The following is a 21,144-nucleotide window of genomic DNA, read 5'->3' as shown; positions in this document are numbered from 1 at the left end:
GTCTATTTCTGATGTCTATTGTCTTTTTCTGATGTCTATTTCTGATGTCTATTTTCTGATGTCTATTTCTGATGTCTATTTCTGATGTCTATTTCTGATGTCTATTTCTGATGTCTTTTTATGATGTCTATTTCTTTTCTGATGTCTTACATGTATCATAAACAACAGATAATTAAGTGTATTATTGTGCTTCACACAATTAAATATGTATATTCCCAGGCATACACACACACACACTATCTTCAACTAATTCATATCCATTCTGTCAAACCAGGCCACGACATAATCTCTCATGTGTATTTGCGGATTTACAAAGCGTGAAAAGTGATATGATTTGTATATTTATACATTTCCCCATATAAATAGGAGGGAAGATTAGAGGCACATCAATCTTGGGCCGGCCCCGAGGAATAAAGGAAAGGTTAGTAGATTTATCACTCTGCCTCATGTTGCTGTACTGCTCTCTCTCTGCTGGGGGAGATTCAAATACGGAGAGACATACAGTCTGACTAACCGTCGTCCTGTGAGGACTGCTGCAGATACACCCCTGTGTACTCTCCGTGCACACACACCATTACTTAAGAGTGTGTGTGCGCACAACACATGCACGCACACACAAAAAGACACACACAGTGAGAGTGCGGTCCATGCCGTAGCCCCAGTGGTAGAGTAGTGTGAGGTGGAGAGGAGCAGAGTGACTTTCAGAAATCACTGAGGGGGCAGCAGGCCAACCCTGACACTGGTCTGTGTGTGTGCGCGCACGCACGGCTGTCTATTGATCCCTGTCCTGTGTGATTGACTGTAGCCATGGGCTCAGGATGAATAGAATCAATCATGACCAGCAGGTTCTGACCAGCAGGTTCTGATCATACGCTCCTCTAACTAGACAAGAAATAGTGAGTCTGGTTGGGTCCAACTGGACTAGAGCATGGGCCAAGCTACACACACAGAGACCCATTTAAATGACTATAGCATGCTAATTTCACATTTTATGGCTACACACCTAAACCTGCCTGCCTGCCTGCCCCCGCCCGCCTGCCCGCCTCGGTCTTCATCTTCAACCAGAACTCTACTCCATGGTCTACAGGTTAAATATCAGTACTGTCCTCCTCAAGCACATTCAACACCTGTGCTGTTCTTATTCACAGCATAAGTAGAAGGCAGTCAAACACCCAGTAGATAAAACACTTAGACAACACACGCCGAGTGACAGAGCTCCACTTCACTTCCCTGGCCTGTTAATTGGCCTGTATCTGAGTGCTGTAAAGTTTGTTCATGGTATCTACGGGGGCAGAGCGGGCCTCTCTGACTCTCACACACATCCTTCCTCTTTGTTTACAGCTCTCCCCCTAGGAACCCACTCTAAAGAGGTGCCTGACCTCAATTTCTCTCACTTTCCTCTCCTTTAAATCTCATGAATAAATGCTCATAAATAACGGTGTTTGTCTGTAGCCTGAGCCAAAGAGGAGAGCCAGCCTAGGAGCGCACAGCCACTTTACAGTACACACAGTAACTTTAGTACACTGGAGTCCATTGTTACAGTTACTTTAGTACACTCTCCAGTAGACTGGAGTCTATAGTTACAGTAACTTTAGTACACTCTCCAGTAGACTGGAGTCTATAGTTACAGTAACTTTAGTACACTCTCCAGTAGACTGGAGTCCATTGTTACAGTAACTTTAGAACACTCTCCAGTAGACTGGAGTCCATTGTTACAGTTACTTTAGTACACTCTCCAGTAGACTGGAGTCTATAGTTACAGTAACTTTAGAACACTCTCCAGTAGACTGGAGTCCATTGTTACAGTTACTTTAGTACACTCTCCAGTAGACTGGAGTCTATAGTTACAGTAACTTTAGAACACTCTCCAGTAGACTGGAGTCCATTGTTACAGTAACTTTAGTACACTCTCCAGTAGACTGGAGTCTATATTTACAGTAACTTTAGTACACTCTCCAGTAGACTGGAGTCTATAGTTACAGTAACTTTAGAACACTCTCCAGTAGACTGGAGTCTATAGTTACAGTAAATTTAGAACACTCTCCAGTAGACTGGAGTCTATAGTTAGAGTAAATTTAGTACACTCTCCAGTAGACTGGAGTCTATATTTACAGTAACTTTAGTACACTCTCCAGTAGACTGGAGTCTATAGTTACAGTTACTTTAGTACACTCTCCAGTAGACTGGAGTCTACAGATACAGTTACTTTAGTACACTCTCCAGTAGACTGGAGTCTATAGTTACAGTAACTTTAGAACACTCTCCAGTAGACTGGAGTCTATAGTTACAGTAAATTTAGAACACTCTCCAGTAGACTGGAGTCTATAGTTACAGTAAATTTAGTACACTCTCCAGTAGACTGGAGTCTATATTTACAGTAACTTTAGTACACTCTCCAGTAGACTGGAGTCTATAGTTACAGTTACTTTAGTACACTCTCCAGTAGACTGGAGTCTACAGATACAGTTACTTTAGTACACTCTCCAGTAGACTGGAGTCTACAGATACAGTAACTTTAGAACACTCTCCAGTTGTCTGGAGTCTACAGTTACAGTAACTTTATTACACTCTCCAGTAGTCTGGAGTCCATTGTTACAGTAACTTTAGTACACTCTCCAGTAGACTGGAGTCTATAGTTACAGTAACTTTAGTACCCTCTCCAGTAGACTGGAGTCCATTGTTACAGTAACTTTAGTACACTCTCCAGTAGACTGGAGTCTATAGATACAGTTACTTTAGTACACTCTCCAGTAGACTGGAGTCTACAGATACAGTTACTTTAGTACACTCTCCAGTAGACTGGAGTCTATATTTACAGTAACTTTAGTACACTCTCCAGTAGACTGGAGTCTATAGTTACAGTTACTTTAGTACACTCTCCAGTAGACTGGAGTCTACAGATACAGTTACTTTAGTACACTCTCCAGTAGACTGGAGTCTACAGATACAGTTACTTTAGTACACTCTCCAGTAGAATGGAGTCTACAGATACAGTTACTTTAGTACACTCTCCAGTAGACTGGAGTCTACAGATACAGTTACTTTAGTACACTCTCTAGTAGACTGGAGTCTACAGATACAGTTACTTTAGTACACTCTCCAGTAGACTGGAGTCTACAGATACAGTTACTTTAGTACACTCTCCAGTAGACTGGAGTCTACAGATACAGTTACTTTAGTACACTCTCCAGTAGACTGGAGTCTACAGATACAGTTACTTTAGTACACTCTCCAGTAGACTGGAGTCTACAGATACAGTTACTTTAGTACACTCTCCAGTAGACTGGAGTCTACAGATACAGTTACTTTAGTACACTCTCCAGTAGACTGGAGTCTACAGATACAGTTACTTTAGTACACTCTCTAGTAGAGTGGAGCCTACAGATACAGTTACTTTAGTACACTCTCCAGTAGACTGGAGTCTATAGATACAGTAACTTTAGTACACTCTCCAGTAGACTGGAGTCTACAGATACAGTTACTTTAGTCCACTCAAACACTATTACGATAAACAGGGGTAGGAGTAACAGTCTACAGCAGTGGTGCACTGAATTGAGTCAACACTGTCTAGAAGAATGGTGATTAGTGTGTGTGTCCAGATATAGTAACATAGATTACCTTTATCTAACGTGAACTCATGTGTAAGCCTCTTAACCCTGGCACACTGTACCTGTGCTCCATGTAAAGACTCAGATGGTCCTGACAATCCCTGCAGCCAACACTATCTCACGTCTACTCCTAACCAGTAGTTACTCCTAACCCAGGTCTACTCCTAACCAGTAGTTACTCCTAACCAAGGTCTACTCCTAACCAGTAGTTACTCCTAACCCACGCCTACTCCTAACCAGTAGTTACTCCTAACCCACGCCTACTCCAAACCAGTAGTTACTCCTAACCCACGCCTACTCCAAACCAGTAGTTACTCCTAACCCACGTCTACTCCTAACCAGTAGTTACTCCTAACCCACGTCTACTCCTAACCAGTAGTTACTCCTAACCCACGTCTACTCCTAACCAGTAGTTACTCCTAACCCACGTCTACTCCTAACCATTAGTTACTCCTAACCCACGCCTACTCCTAACCAGTAGTTACTCCTAACCCACGTCTACTCCTAACCAGTAGTTACTCCTAACCCACGTCTACTCCTAACCAGTAGTTACTCCTAACCCACGTCTACTCCTAACCAGTAGTTACGCCTAACCAGTAGTTATCCAAACCCACGTCTACTCCTCACCAGTAGTTATTACCAACCAGTACTTAGTCCAAACCAGTACTTACTCCTAACCAGGACTTACTCCTAACCAGTACTTACTCCTAACCAGTACTTACTCCTAACCAGTACTTACTCCTAACCAGTACTTACTCCTAACCAGTACTTACTCCTAACCAGTACTTACTCTTAACCAGCAGTTACTCTTAACCAGCAGTTACTCCTAACCCAGGTCTACTCCTAACCAGTACTTACTCTCAACCAGTACTTACTCTCAACCAGTACTTACTCTCAACCAGTACTTACTCTCAACCAGCAGTTACTCTCAACCAGCAGGTCTACTCCTAACCCAGGTCTACTCCTAACCCAGGTCTACTCCTAACCCAGGTCTACTCCTAACCCAGGTCTACTCCTAACCAGTAGTTACTCCTCACCTGAAACAGAAATAAACCAACGTATGTTCCTTACTGATTTCTCACACTGGCCGTAGTCAGGTCCATGGTCTGGCTGGAAGAAGGAAGACTCTCCCCGGTTCTTAGCCATCTCGATCAGCCCCATGGCTGTCCTCACCGTGGCATTACGAGCGTGGACAAACACCATCACCTGGGTCACACAAAGAACAGAGACACGGGTCAGCCTGGGTCAAAGGGGAAAACACAGAGGACGGAGAGAAGTCAGTCTTGAGCATAGACAAACACCATCACCTGGAAGACGCAGAGAACACAGACACAGATCAGTCTGGGGTCAAAGGTCAAAACACAGAGAAATAGAGGTAGAGGTCAACCCATACTGTTCGCTACAACATTCCTCTCATCTAAAAGCACTACTGTGCAGTGCTGTTCCTTGCCACAATAAAGATCCATTGTGACTGCAGATACTTCTCTCCTGCTGTACTGTATGAGAACAGAAGAAGGTCACGGTGCCATTTTAATCTTTTGTTAAAAGGACAGAGAAGGGCTATCATTTTCCTATTACACTCAGTTTGCCCTTGTAAAACAGTCAATACCACGGACAAAACAATCAATAACAGAAATACAAGACAGTTATGAGATGGAGGCAAAGGACTCTCCCTCCCTCCCTCCCTACCTACCTACTTCCCCCTTGTATTTTAAGGACACTATAAAGGGACTAGAGAGAGGAGGGAGGGAGAGAGAATATGAGAGACAGTGGGAGAGGAGATAAGAGATAGCATGTTAATATCCATGTGTGAGTGTGTGTGTCTGTGTGTGTGAGTACAGGCCTGAAGGGTATGTTTCCTTCCTCTGTCTTTGTACCAGTCACAGAGGGAGCCTCATAACAGATAATGTGCCACCTTGATTTCGGTTCTGCTGCAGAGCTCAGAAGTGTTATCCCTCCTCTGTCACTGTTTCATAATGTAATGTATCATAATGTAATGTAATCCGGGTGGCGCAGTGGTCTAGGGCATTGCATCGCAGTGCTAGCTGTGCCACCAGAAACTCTGGGTTCGAGCCCAGGCTCTGTCGCAGCCGGCCGCGACCGGGAGGTCCATGCACAATTGGCCTAGCGTCGTCCGGGTTAGGGAGGGCTTGGCCGGTAGTAATGTAATGTATGTAATGTATCCCAATGTAATGTATCCTAATGTAATGTATCATAATGAGTCTCAGAAAATGTCACTGTACCCGCCGATCAGTTTACCCACCTAATATTTTTTACCACTACGTCACTACCAAACATTCACTGGACACACACACACAGAGAAATAGATCTTTGGAAGGGGGATTAAAATGTATATTCCAGTAAGTATAGTTTGTCCAATAGCAGCAGTCAAATGAGTTGTGAGACAGGAGAGCCACCAAAGCTGTGCTGAATATGTTGTAGCACATTTTACATGATGCATTATGATTAGAGGTCGACCGATTAATCGGAATGGCCAATTAATTAGGGACGATTTCAATTTTTTGGGGGGGTGGCTCCGATTAGACAATTTTTTTATTCAATTTAATATTATTATTATTATTATTTTATACCTTTTATTTAACTAGGCAAGTCAGTTAAGAACAGATACTTATTTTCAATGACTGCCTAGGAACGGTGGGTTAACTGCCTTGTTCAGGGGCAGAACGACAGATTTTCACCTTGTCAGCTCGGGGAACCAATCTTGCAACCTTACAGTTAACTAGTCCAACACAATAACGACCTGCCTCTCTCTCGTTGCACTCCACAAGGAGCCTGCCTGTTACGCGAATGCAGAAAGCCAAGGTAAGTTGCTAGCTAGGATTAAACTTATCCTATAAAAAACAATCAATCATAATCACTAGTTAACTACACATGGTTGATGATATTACTAGATATTATCTAGCGTGTCCTGCGTTGCATATAATCTGACTGAGCATACAAGTATTTAAGTATCTGACTGAGCGGTGGAAGGCAGAAGCAGGCGCGTAAACATTCATTAAAACAGCACTTTCGTGCGATTTGCCAGCAGCTCTTCGTTGTGCATCAAGCATTGCGCTGTTTATGACTTCAAGCCTATCAACTCCCGAGATGAGGCTGGTGTAACCGAAGTGAAATGGCTAGCTAGTTAGCTAGTCGTGCTAATAGCGTTTCAAACTTCAGTCGCTCTGAGCCTTGGGGTGGTTGTTTCCCTTGCTCTGCATGGGTAACGCTGCTTCGATGGTGGCTGTTGTCGTTGTGTTGCTAGTTCAAGCCCAGGGAGGAGCGAGGAGAGGGACGGAAGCTATACTGTTACATTGGCAATACTAAAGTGCCTATAAGAACATCCAATAGTCAAAGGTTAATGAAATACAAATATTGAAGACTCATGTTAAAAGGAACCACTAGCTTTCATATGTTCTCATGTTCTGAGCAAGGAACTGAAACGTTAGCTTTCTTACATAGCACATATTGCACTTTTACTTTCTTCTCCAACACTTTGTTTTTGCATGATTTAAACCAAATTGAACATGTTTCATTATTTACTTGAGGATAAATTGATTTTATTGATGTATTATATTAAGTTAAAATAAGTGTTCATTCAGTATTGTTGTAATTGTCATTATCATTTTAAAACGTGTAAATCGTCCGATTAATCGGTATCAGCTTTTTTTTTGGGGGTCCTCCAATAATCGGTATCGGCGTTGAAAAATCATAATCGGTCGACCTCTAATTATGATGCATTACAAGCTCAAAACATTTTGAAATGTCAGCTTGAAACTTATTTTCTTTCTCTTCAAATCTAATGTGTCATCATTCAGCCATGTTGAAGGCAGCAGCAGCAGGGCCTAGCTGGATAGTTTCATCTCCTCAGCACAGTGACTTAAGAAATTACAGAATGTGTGGGGTTTGGAAATGACTTGCGGCAGCAACGCCAGATGAAGTGAAACATTCTCTTAATGTGATGCTGTACATCACACACACACACACACACACACACACACACGATATGTCAATGTGATATCATCAAACAGTCTATTCTATTAATAAGCCTCAAGTTAAAACTCTTTCTGCAGGATTACCTATACTAAGCAGGGGTTAGCACAGATTGAGCAGCGTAGCCTAGCCTGGCGTCTCTTCCATCCCCTCGCTGTGGGCCCACTGCAGCAAACTGTTATTTATTGAAGCTGTTTTATCAGTGCAGAGCTGTGAGGAGGGAAGCGTCCATGGTAACTGCTGGTTTGAGAGCTTATTAAAGTTCCGTCTGCCGGGCTGAAACCCCAGCACAGGAGGGCCAGGGGGCTTCATCCAGACAATTCCATCTATCACCCTCCCAGATGAAATTAATATATGTCACAGCCATTTCTGACAATTTAATATGGAGCCTAGACAGATGCTCCCTATTGGAGAGTTTTGGCTTCAGGGCTGTGACCCACAGACAGAAAGATGACATCACATCTAGACTCGCCGACTGAGACTGAAAACACAAACCACATTTTCCAATTCAGATACCAGAACCTGGTACAGTATTTCAGATCCTTTTAAAAACATGTATTGACTGCAGGCAAACTGTGTGTAGATTAATTTACTTGTGCACTGTGTGTGTTTGAATGAGACAATGTGTACACACACACAAGTGTTGGTACGTGTTGTTTGCATAGGTGTGTGGGTATATGTTAAGGGGATACAGACAGAACCAGCAGGTTGGACTGGGAACTTAACACACAGCGCAGATGGGGCTAAGTGGAAATGGATGAATCCACAACTCTGGAAGCTGGGGGAGTGAGTCAGCTGGGGGCTGGAGAGGGAGACAGACTAACACACACATACAGTACAGTACAGAGAGCCTTACCTGATGTCCATTTCTGATCTGCTCCAGAACCTTCTCATAGCAAACCTCCTCCATATCATGAAGCTGCTGGATCTGAGAGAAACACATATTAGCTGTGTTAGAACGGTTTAAGAGCATTGGCCGAGTAAACGAAAGGTCGCTGGTTCGAATCGAACCTGCCATTCTGCCCTTGAGCAAGGCAGTTACCTCCCAACAACAACTGCTATCCGGGTACCGATGACACGGACATCGATTAAGGCAGCCCCCCCCACCTCTCTGATTCAGAGGGGTTGGGTTAAATGAAGAAAACACATTTCAGTTGAATGCATTCAGTTGAGCAACTCACTAGGTATCCCCTTTCCCCTACGTTTGACCAGGTCAAATGATTCAGAAGAACGTGGTAAAACAGAACTCCTGGCCCTGCTAAAGACACATGAGTTCTGGCAGTATGGTCAGCTTGATGCGTGTTAGCAGTGTGTGTGTGTGTGGTCACCTTGTTGGTGGACTTGATGCCTACGAAGCTCTGTCCGAGGGGCACGGGTCTGAAGCGGCTGTCGAAGTAGAAGAGTCCGATGTAGGGGTTGACGTGGAGGAAGGAGGCCACGTCCAGGTAGTTGGGCAGCGTGGCCGACAGACCCAGGATACGGATCATACTCTGGGTTGACTCCACCTGGAATAAACCCACACCAAGGTCAAAGGTCACACCATGATGACGTACTCTGAATGGACATCTTACAGCAAAGTCCCAGAATGACGACATCACAATCCGACTGGACTTCACCAGTCATGACACAGTGATTTCAGTAGGTGATTTGGATCCTACCTGGATGCTTCCCTACACCAGTCTCCTCGACAGGGAAGAAGTGAGAGAAGTGCTGTCTTACACGAGAGGTGGGCTATGTGCAAACACTTCAGAGAGAGAAAGACCGTGTAGGTTTGTCTGTGTGTGTGGGAGAGAGAATGCGAATGGGAGAGAAAGAAAGCGAGCGCGAGAGAACAGAGATGCAGACAGAGAGCAGCGAGGGAGCGGACAGATAGATGTAGACAGAGAGCAGCGAGGGAGCGGACAGATAGATGCAGACAGAGAGCAGCGAGGGAGCGAACAGATAGATGCAGACAGAGAGCAGCGAGGGAGCGGACAGATAGATGCAGACAGAGGGCAGTGAGGGAGAGAGAACAGATAGATGCAGACAGAGAGCAGTGAGGGATAGAGAACAGATAGATGCAGACAGAGAGCAGTGAGGGATAGAGAACAGATAGATGCAGACAGAGGGCAGTGAGGGAGAGAGAACAGATAGATGCAGACAGAGGGCAGTGAGGGAGAGAGAACAGATAGATGCAGACAGAGAGCAGTGAGGGAGAGAACAGATAGATGCAGACAGAGGGCAGTGAGGGAGAGAGAACAGATAGATGCAGACAGAGGGCAGTGAGGGAGAGAGAACAGATAGATGCAGACAGAGAGCAGCGAGGGAGAGAGAACAGATAGATGCAGACAGAGGGCAGTGAGGGAGAGAGAACAGATAGATGCAGACAGAGAGAAGCGAGGGAGAGAACAGATAGATGCAGACAGAGAGAAGCGAGGGAGAGAACAGATAGATGCAGACAGAGAGAAGCGAGGGAGAGAACAGATAGATGCAGACAGAGAGCAGCGAGGGAGAGAGAACCGATAGATGCAGACAGAGGGCAGTGAGGGAGAGAGAACAGATAGATGCAGACAGAGAGCAGTGAGGGATAGAGAACAGATAGATGCAGACAGAGGGCAGTGAGGGATAGAGAACAGATAGATGCAGACAGAGGGCAGTGAGGGATAGAGAACAGATAGATGCAGACAGAGAGCAGCGAGGGATAGAGAACAGATAGATGCAGACAGAGAGCAGCGAGGGAGAGAGAACAGATAGATGCAGACAGAGAGCAGCGAGGAAGAGAGAGAACAGATAGATGCAGACAGAGAGCAGCGAGGGAGAGAGAACAGATAGATGCAGACAGAGAGCAGCGAGGGAGAGAGAACAGATAGATGCAGACAGAGAGCAGCGAGGAAGAGAGAGAACAGATAGATGCAGACAGAGAGCAGCGAGGGAGAGAGAACAGATAGATGCAGACAGAGAGCAGCGAGGGAGAGAGAACAGATAGATGCAGACAGAGAGAAGCGAGGGAGAGAACAGATATATGCAGACAGAGAGCAGTGAGGGAGCGGACAGATAGATGCAGACAGACGGCAGTGAGGGAGAGAGAACAGATGGATGCAGACAGAGGGCAGTGAGGGAGAGAGAACAGATAGATGCAGACAGAGAGAAGCGAGGGAGAGAACAGATAGATGCAGACAGAGAGAAGCGAGGGAGAGAACAGATAGATGCAGACAGAGAGAAGCGAGGGAGAGAACAGATATATGCAGACAGAGAGCAGTGAGGGAGCGGACAGATAGATGCAGACAGAGAGCAGTGAGGGAGAGAGAACAGATAGATGCAGACAGAGAGCAGTGAGGGAGAGAGAACAGATAGATGCAGACAGAGGGCAGTGAGGGATAGAGAACAGATAGATGCAGACAGAGAGCAGTGAGGGAGAGAGAACAGATAGATGCAGACAGAGAGAAGCGAGGGAGAGAACAGATAGATGCAGACAGAGAGCAGCGAGGGAGAGAGAACAGATAGATGCAGACAGAGGGCAGTGAGGGAGAGAGAACAGATAGATGCAGACAGAGAGAAGCGAGGGAGAGAACAGATAGATGCAGACAGAGGGCAGTGAGGGAGAGAGAACAGATAGATGCAGACAGAGGGCAGTGAGGGAGAGAGAACAGATAGATGCAGACAGAGGGCAGTGAGGGAGAGAGAACAGATAGATGCAGACAAAGAGCAATGAGGGAGAGAGAAGAGATAGATGCAGACAGAGAGAAGCGAGGGAGAGAGAAGAGATAGATGCAGACAGAGAGAAGCGAGGGAGAGAACAGACAGATGCAGACAGAGAGCAGCGAGGGAGAGAACAGATAGATGCAGACAAAGAGCAGCGAGAGAGAGAGCGTGAGTGTATGTGTGAGAGGCCCATCTCCTTGCCTCCTGAGGTGAGTGTGACAGGGAAGATTGGTAAGGCTTTTAATGTGATGCAGTACCCGTCTATACCCTCTATCAAGATAGGGCCCAGCCAATCCCTTGCAGCCGATAGTCCTGGCCCAGACCAACCTAACACACACACAGCACTGTGTCAGCACAGTGGTAACAAAGAGGCCCATACTGTAGATACACATTATGTTCATTAACAGTGCCCAAGTCAGCCTGGTTGAGTGGATAGTGGGCTTCTTACACACACCATTTCTCCATTACTCTCACTTAATGGGCTCTCGAGGGCGGCTGCTTTCCCTGAGCTTTGTCCCAGATAGTCTATTCAATGTTTCAGCAATACCAACACATTACATGATCAGCGATAGTTCATTATACAGTTTTCAACACTTCTGCATCTATGATACTTTACCAAAGAGCCATCCACACTAATGCCTCCAGTGATGAACAGGTTTTAAAATGCAGGTAATAACCAAATGTTTATCTCCGGAGCAATATAAAGCCTGGGGTGAGTCTGCCTGACGACGGGAGAAAATTAAATAAACTAAAACTTTGACAAGCAAAACATCACGTGATAACTGCTTCAGTGATCATCCTATATTTACATAAAGAGAAAGGAGGAAAATAAAACATCCTTTAGAGCCTCAACTTAATTTAGAGGCAGAGAACTCCATATTCATGAGGTTAAAAGATGTGAACTTAAGCACCCTGTTCCTCCTGTGTCAGGAGCACCAGCCGTGGTTCCTCCAGCAGAAAACACTAACAATTAGGTTAGCCTGTCGGGTGTAGCGGTAATTGGACAGGAGGGATGTGTGTGTGCGCGTGTGAGAGTTTATGTGTGTGTGTGTGTGTGTAGTTCGGGTTGGGGGTATGTGTGCAATGGGTTTGGGGTCCTTCAACTCCTGGAGTATTGTGGGTAGGAATGGATGCTAAGTATGTCGACTTCCAAAAAAAGAAAAGAAAAACGCAATTACTAAACATCTTTGGGAGGGAGAAAGACTCCGGTTTCTTATGTGTGTATATTTGTGGGTTCAGTTGAGGAGGAATAAGATATGGTGGATTTCTCTACTGTGGCCTGAGCGCGTTTCTCCAATGGTTTAGAGGTCCATCTAAGCTTGTAATTTCTCAATAAAGATACACACCATCATTCTGAAGTCTGGTTGTTCCATGTACTCCTGTGTGTTCTGGATCAAAGTTACCGCAACTTCGATGGTTAACCTAAATATTGATATGATCATATATGAGATATGATTTGTGGGTTATGACTGTGACTTGTAGAGCAGACCACAGCTTTAGGGTTACTGGACCCCCACAGACTTCCCTGGAAGGCTCTACAACAGAGCCCAGTGTCTGCAGTGCTGTCTGTGCTCTGACTGATTTGTCTCTTCTTGGAAACCAGAGAACTAAAGACCCTGTCCTTCTCCTTCGGAGAACTCTTGTGTTGTTTCCTCTCTACCTCGTCATGTTAAATTGATGAGGTGGACTCCTTTTTGTACTTCCAGAGGCGACAATCTTGCTTACTGTGCGCCAATCAATAATTCACAGTGTCTTAAAGACACCTTCCAATGTGCTGTTGACTGTTGGCTCCAGTATGGCACAAACACCTTAATTACAAACGCTGGCTGGAGAAACACAGGAAAGACATTTCTGCTGTGCTACTCAGGACGGTTGGATCCATCTTGGATTTTATGTGCATAAAAACTCAACACACTGCCTCTGAAGTACCTGCCTGTGTATAGGCCAAATGAACAGTCATAATGCATTATAAGACATGTTATATGCCTTCATAACAGCCCACGGCTCCGTGACAAACGCTAGTTATAGTGTTTATAACACTCTAGACAAATGCAAAGAGACAGACAAAGAGGCAGCAGTGTGCGGTCTAGGAGAGTCTCTAGGTAGGGGTGTGGCCTCACAGGACACTCCCTCAGCCCTTCTCCAGCAATAGTAGCTAGAGCTGCATATGAATAGGCTGTGAACAGAGTCAACAGCGGTCAGACGTACAGACTGCTCTTCAATTACCTGGCGGTTAACCTTACCCACCCAGAGGTCCCCGACGTCACAGCACACTAAAATAAATAAATAAATAAAAAGCAGCAATATATCCTGTCAGTATCCTTCTCTCAGTCTCTCCCCTCTCTGATCGGTCTCTTTCTCCATTTTGCTCTCAACACTCCTCTCTTTCATCTCCAACTTTTATGTCGGTCATCAATATTTTAACATTCATATTGGTATATTGATGTGTGTGTGTGTCTGCCCATGGAAAAAAATAATCATTCCAATCCCTCGTCACCTAGGAGACCGTGAAAATTCCTACCATGCATCTCTCTATCCCCGCTCCATTTATTCATTTCCTCACTGGCTGGGATTGACACCTGACGCAGGCTCGTCACAATGGAACACGGTTGCGGGACACTCCGGAACGATGGCTCCCATTTCCCAGGCTGTCTAAATTTGCATAATCACTCTAATATCCCAAACGGCCGGGCTGATCACTAGCAGGACGCTGTCAATCATCATAAGAGGGAATCAGGCATCCCACTCAGACGCAGAAACACAAAGCACAGGCAGCACAGCCCACAGACAGACAGGCTAACTAAAGCTAAATCACTGACTCTGACTGAGGTAAACACACAGCTCCACAAACCAAGACTAGACAAAACCCTTACAATGTTTAACAATGACAGAAACCTGATATGGTTGAATGAGAATGACTGTGTTGTACTAATATTAATATGAATGTCCTTGTGCATAATGTTCACCATGGTGAGGAGACCCTAGTGTAATGATAGAGGGAGGGACTGACCTGTCGGAGTGGGCTGACCACCAGGCTAGTGTGGTGAGAGGGGACAAGGGGGGGACAGGGTAGGATAAGGGCTGGGACCAGGGCTCTAAAGTGCGACCATTTTGGTGAGGAGACCATGACCATTTTGGTGAGGAGACCATGACCATTTTGGTCGCATATGCTCGAAAATATTTTGCTGTACGACCTGGAATTTTATTTTGGGGGCACCAGTAAGACTGCAAAACCATGTGATCACCCAGAATAATTGTTATGATTCGGCTTCGCTGTGCCGCTGCCTCCGAGTGCCATACTCGCCAGCCCAGAGAGCAAATCAAGTGCACCTATAGGCCTACAGCTGGCCAATCGGATGGCTCAGATTACCGTGTCTGCAGTCGATGCCCAGCTAAATTGATAATGTGAGATTTTAAAACAATGACTAGAGAGCAAAGTGAGTTCACGTTTACAGTTTTATTCAACAGTGTAACCACTTTTTATTGAACACTTTTATACGCCATTAAATGAGCTTCTCCCTTCTTCCACTCGCATTTCAACCAGCACTGCAGCTGCAATGAATGAGCAGCAAAGCGTATCGAAATGCTTGCATTGTTATTATTGGCAACTTGTGTCTATTTTTATATGGAGGAATATTTCACTTCCACTGGTCATAGGAGTAACATGAATTTGAGCATGAGACTCGAGTTTCACCATCAGCTGGAAGACGTCCCCTTTTTGGTCACAGTCAGTCTCAGCGGAGGGAGGGAGAGCAGAGGGATGGTGAGAGGCAGACCCTCTGCTGCGCCCACCCCCCCCGCTGAAACTGACCATCACTCCAGTGAAATAAATAAAAAAGCACATTATTAAAATGTATGCTCACTCAGCTGGGCATACAACAACTGATCTAGAACCGGTGTGATCATAAACCATACGTTTTGAAATACTTAAATCATCTGAGAAGAACAACATTGGCAGGTCAATTCCAGCATAGCCAATATGCAGTGATAATGTATTGGGCCTATATCCTACTGCACAAACCTCATTGCTACAGAACTGCTTTTAATAGGTTATTGTTGGATAGGTTACTGTTTAAGTAAGGTTAAAAATATATATATAATAATTGACAATAAACAAAGTATTTAAAGGGTTATAGTTTCTAGCCACACCATGTGCTTCAAAAGTAGATATAATTAATATATGCCCAATACAGGCTTTATCTCAAATCAATTTAAAAATCAGCTTTTCTGGTGTTCCTACATTTTATTTTGTGCTACTAACTTTTAAAGTTGGGAGCACCAGTGCTACCAATATATATTTATATTTTTTAGAGACTAATGCTGAGACAAGAGAGGGACTAACCTGTCGTAGTGTCCTGGCCACCAGGCTCTCCAGAACTGGTCCTCTGTCCTCGTGTAGCAGATGCACCTCGTCCAGGATGAGGAGCTTTACAATCTGGGACAGGGCCACGTCCCCAACGCTCTTCCTGGTCACCACGTCCCACTTCTCAGGGGTGGTCACCAGCATCTGGAAAATCAGATGGACGCACACCGTCAGTGACAGACAGATGAACACAGACAGACTTGATTTGTGTGTCGATCCAGAAGTACCTGTTCAGCCCCATATACTCAAAATCCATAACATATTTAGGTCAAGGAGTTATTCATTACCATCAGACCAGGGTCCTGTGTTTAACAAGGGGACAGAGTTCTTCCTGTCCAGGTCACGTGATCAAGGAAAACACTGGGCCCTAATCGCATCATATACACCACCTGCAACCAGAGCACTCTATCCATCATCTGTGTTATCAGTTCACCCCTCTATCCTCTACACATCCCTCACTTCTCCCTTGTCATCTTCTTAATCATCATCTCACCTGTTCCCGTTTAAAACCCAGACCCTTTGGGCCCTTCAGAACCATCGTTCTAGTGCAATTAAGCGTCTGACTATAGAAAAATAGAACAATGAATAATGAATGGTGTGCGAGCTGTTTGCCAACCCATCGGTGTGTGTGTGTGTGTGTGTGTGTGTGTGCGCGCGCTGTCTGTGTGTGGAAATTCCTATTAGACACTTTTTATAAAATCAGTTCATTACACTCTAGTTTGCATTTAAATCCATCTGGCTAGCCATTACAGACTGGCGCTCCTTCCTAGCAGAGACAAAACAGCCACACACACACACACACATTGCCATTAGAGACTGGCACGGTACTAGCGGAGAGGAAACGGCCACACACACACACACACTGCCATTAGAGACTGGCACGGTGCTAGCAGAGAGGAAACGGCCACACACACATTGCCATTAGAGACTGGCACGGTGCTAGCAGAGAGGAGAGAAGTGGCTGTCTTAATTAGGCTACAGGTTCATCTAAATGAAAGCTCTGGCTTCCAAACCAACAACTAGCAGGCCACAGTGCTTTCTTTAATTACACAACAAAAACAATGACAAGACGCCATTTGACTTAACAGGAAACCCTCATTATTTTCCTTGCATTGTTTTTAATAACATTGATATTGACCTCGTTATTTATTTCTATGACTGGCTGCTAAGTGTTTTACATTTATGGTTGGAGACACTCCCACGGATTGATTTCAGTGCTTCAAAAACTCTCCCCTAGATAAATCACAATATTTGTGAATATGCAGCGTTGGTGAAACAGAAGAGAGTGCAGTCCTGGAACACAATGGGGTGGATAAAGACCTGTGTCAAAGTGGGTTTCCATTATAGAACATTTACAATTACTAGAATGGACATCCACATTCAAATCAACGTTCCATGATGATCACGTAGAAATAGTGTCCTAGAACTGTTCTGATGTGCAAGTTGCATGCAGCTCATCTGTGGTGGTCAGACCCAGCCATATGATAATGAGTGGAGCTCGACCCAACGTGCACCCAGTGGATGAGAACAATTCTGGAACACACGGAGCGGTTTTCTTGAACACGGATTAAGCCTAGCCCTGAAAAAAAATCATACTGAATGGAGAATCTCCATTGAAAGAGCATTTTAGTCTAGGACTAAGCCTAATGTGTGTCTGAGAACCCGACCCTATATTTCTATGTGATGTGACTCAGCCCCAGCTCCATGTTAATGAGGGGGGCTCTACCCAGGCAGCTCTACCCAGGCAGCTCTACCCAGCGTGGTAACAGTGATGTGTGCAGCCATGTGGAACCCGGGGGCATGGCGAGGTCTTCCCATACTACCACTTATCTACTAATTACCTGTCTGACGGTCTGTCTGTCTACCTGTCTCTGACGGTCTGTCTGACGGTCTGTCTGGCGGTCTTGCGTGTGTGCCTTTCTGTATGTCTGTCTGTGGAGCAGAGCACCAGGGGGCCACTCTGTCATTAAGTTAATATTTACTCACTGGACTGAGGGAGAGGGACTAGGAGAACCAGCACGCCCACTGCTCATTCACCCACCCACCCGCACACTGGCATGTCTGCCAGCCAGCAGCCACTCCAAGCAAATCTACTGTTACCATAGTAACTATCAGTGCCACAGAGAGAGAGGGGGTTTGCGAGGAGGGAAAGGTAAGAGGGTAGAATTGTTTCACTGCTTTCATACTGTAAGTGAACGACTAATAGCTTGTCCAGGCTACAAATGTATCCAACTGTGTTTGTGTGTGCGCACAACCACTGCATGTTTTTGATGGGAGTTGTGACAATAGCAGCGACATAGCAGACACAGAAATCAAATCGATGTTTATTTGTTGCGTACACAGACCAGCAGATGTTAAAGCAGCTGCAGGGAAATGCTTGTGTTTCTAGCTCCAGCAGTGCAGTACGTTTCTAACAGTACAACACTACTACAAGGAATGCATGTACGGAAGTAGTTATGTAGGAGGAGCTATGTACATATAAAGTAAGTCCTTAATTAGCTTCATTTCTCACAGATCAAATTAAATTGCAACAGAATAATATTGCTGGAATGCTAATCTTCTCTGTATCGAACTACAGCAATGACTTCACACATATATGCAAACAGTGAGAAACAAACACTGGTGTGAGTGAGTGAGTGAGTGAGTGAGTGAGTGAGTGAGTGAGTGAGTGAGTGAGTGAGTGAGTGAGTGAGTGAGTGAGTGAGAGAAGGACAAATAGAAAGGTCTGTTAGAAAGTTGTTTCAGATAACAAAAATGTATGAGGATACATTTTTTTTAAATCCTCCTTATTTACCCTGAGGTCTCTAGAGAGCTAACTTTATAGTACCTAGTGAACTTTAATGGAGTTGTTATTGGAGTTTTAATACACTTACTCCACACTAGCAGAAACAGGTCATTTCATGAAATTGTATTTCATCCAAAGCTCTACAGTCTGGGTAGATCGAGAAGCAAGGCTGGTTGGTGGGAGTATGTAGGGGGTAAGGATAATATTGTTGAGCCTCTGCCAGTCCATCCTCATTAAAAGTGTGTGTGTGCCCTCTCTCTCACAAGGAAACAAACGCACGTACACACACACGCAGACACACACCTCCAGATGAACTGGTGTTGACCTCATTTCTCAAGATTCACATCTCTCTCTCTCTGTCTGTCTCCCTCTGCTTTCATCTCTCCATCCTTAAGTACCAGGAGGTTTATGAACCTCTAAAGTCTAAGCTTTACTATCCTCTTTTGGATTTGCTAGATATGCTTGTTCTTGGCAACCTTTTCAGCCTAGTCCTTCCTCTCTCTGTTTACCTCTCACCCCCTCCATCAGTGAAGGGCTCACTAGATGGGAAGGAGTTTAGCCTACATCCTTCACTCTACCCTCCTTTTTGTTTCACAAATCCCATTCATCCTCTTTCTACTTCCTGTTTCACACACGCAACGTTGACTCACACATACAGTCAAACGCTCTGAGGAAAATAATAATGAAAATATACACTTAATGAAATCAATATAAAACAAGGGAGAAGTAGTGGGAAATATTAATGATTTTACCATTGACAGAATACACACCTGGTTAATAGAGCTATTAACAAATGCATTCGAGACAAGAACAAACTCATTTACAGGCCACTCACTGAGGCAAACAACCTAATTGGTTGATTTGCTGGGGAGCTGTTACAATTGGATATTGGATTGGACAATTGATTCATCGTTTTAATTGAAAGATGCCACTTGTTATGCTCGTAGTGACATAACCAATCTAACAACAACAATATATTCAACTTCATTTTGTGAGTGGCAAGTTTTTCCTGACCACAGACACATTTCAAATATGAGTTAGTCTCAACTCATGTCAATCACATTTTCAATATATCCAGCCATCTTGTTAATTGGAGAGAACAGAGTAGTCTTTGTATCCATAACTAGCATAGGGCTCTTAGTTGAACACTTTGAAATGGGAGAGCACTTTACATGAGTTTGACTAAAGTACTGCTGGGTTATGTTGAAAGCATCACCTCCTCCTCCCCCCGCGCTAAAATACAAGCACCACCTTCAAAGGCACAAATACAGTGGACAATAAACAGGATATGAATTTGGTATTTCACAGTACAACTAACTGTAGTCACCATGGCAACTACAAATAAGGCTGCTGAGAACAAGGAATCAGGAAAATGAAGAGGGGGTGAGTATAGACGAGGGAGAGAGAGATCAGATATGGAGACCCAGAGAACACGCACGCGCCTCCTGAGAGAATGGAGCTGCCTAAGTGTGGGGCTGCCTAAGTGTTTTTTTGGGACGCTTATGTCCTAACAAATTAGAAAAATATATGTATATATATTATTTGTTATTCATTTTCTGAATGGAAAAACACTAAGTGTAAACTTAATAGATTACAAACAGATAAAGTATGCAGAAAAGATAATGGACCTATATATTTTTGATAATATAAACTTTGAGAACTAACACCAAAATAAAAGCTAGACAATCAGGAGAATTGCAAAAACAATGAATTTAGCAGTATTCATTTTATTAGGTCTGAGCAAAAGAACACAGCATTAACCATGAGAAAATGTAATAGAATTGCAGGAAATTAGCAAAATGTCTCTGCTCAATTGACGAATATGTAGAATATGCCTCTGACCTGTGAGTGACCCTGCATGACTGTCTAGTGTGAGAAACTCTGTGGTTGTGCTGGCTTCTCTATGGCTTATCAGTTCTATCAGTAGCTACAGTATGTTGCAGTGAAGGAACAGTCCTTTTATAAAGCCTGACAGACAATTAAGTACAGGAAGACACCAGAGAGAGAGATAAGGAACTGCACTAGTCTCCAACATAAAGCAGGAGACGGACACTATCATCGTTGGAGGGTGTGTGTGTGTGTGTGTGTGTGTGTGTGTGTGTGGTGCCTGAGCGCATGCCTTCGAATGTATCGCCAATTCTTGCTTTTATGACTTTTATTTTCAACTAAGACAGGAGAGCAACCATTATCTATACTGCAGTTCTGTACGTTGCTGTGTGATTCATGGACACAATATTGTCTCCTACTCTTCACTGCAGAATTACAGATGTATGACTGAAGTCTGTGTTGTGACCTGAACCTAACTGAGCCCAAAGTGCAGTGTGAGGAGATCCGCTGTAACACACTGTTATTGGTCCTGTGGATCTCTGTCCCAGACACTGGTATTGGCCCTGTGGATCTCTGTCCCAGACACTGGTATTGGCCGTGTGGATCTCTGTCCCAGACACTGGTATTGGCCGTGTGGATCTCTGTCCCAGACACTGGTATTGGCCGTGTGGATCTCTGTCCCAGACACTGGTATTGGCCGTGTGGATCTCTGTCCCAGACACTGGCATTGGCCCTGTGGATCTCTGTCCCAGACACTGGCATTGGCCCTGTGGATCTCTGTCCCAGACACGGGCATTGGCCCTGTGGATCTCTGTCCCAGACACGGGCATTGGCCCTGTGGATCTCTGTCCCAGACACGGGCATTGGCCCTGTGGATCTCTGTCCCA

General features: G+C 44.6%; 1 protein-coding gene across 1 annotated transcript in view; it reads right to left on the bottom strand.

Annotated features, from left to right (window-relative positions):
* ascc3 (activating signal cointegrator 1 complex subunit 3) overlaps nt 1-21,144 on the bottom strand; it is a 200,279-nt gene that overhangs the window by 123,108 nt on the left and 56,027 nt on the right. Inside the window, exons 12-15 of the mRNA XM_065028002.1 lie at nt 15,625-15,789; nt 8,930-9,106; nt 8,458-8,529; nt 4,680-4,814 (exon numbers count right to left, since the gene is read on the bottom strand). Coding sequence (XP_064884074.1) covers nt 4,680-4,814; nt 8,458-8,529; nt 8,930-9,106; nt 15,625-15,789 — 549 coding nt within the window. The remainder of the gene's footprint in view (nt 1-4,679; nt 4,815-8,457; nt 8,530-8,929; nt 9,107-15,624; nt 15,790-21,144) is intronic.

The sequence above is a fragment of the Oncorhynchus nerka genome, linkage group LG14 (genome assembly GCF_034236695.1).
Source record: "Oncorhynchus nerka isolate Pitt River linkage group LG14, Oner_Uvic_2.0, whole genome shotgun sequence".
Taxonomy (NCBI): Eukaryota; Metazoa; Chordata; class Actinopteri; order Salmoniformes; family Salmonidae; genus Oncorhynchus; species Oncorhynchus nerka.
This window is presented reverse-complemented; position numbering and strand designations above follow the sequence as displayed.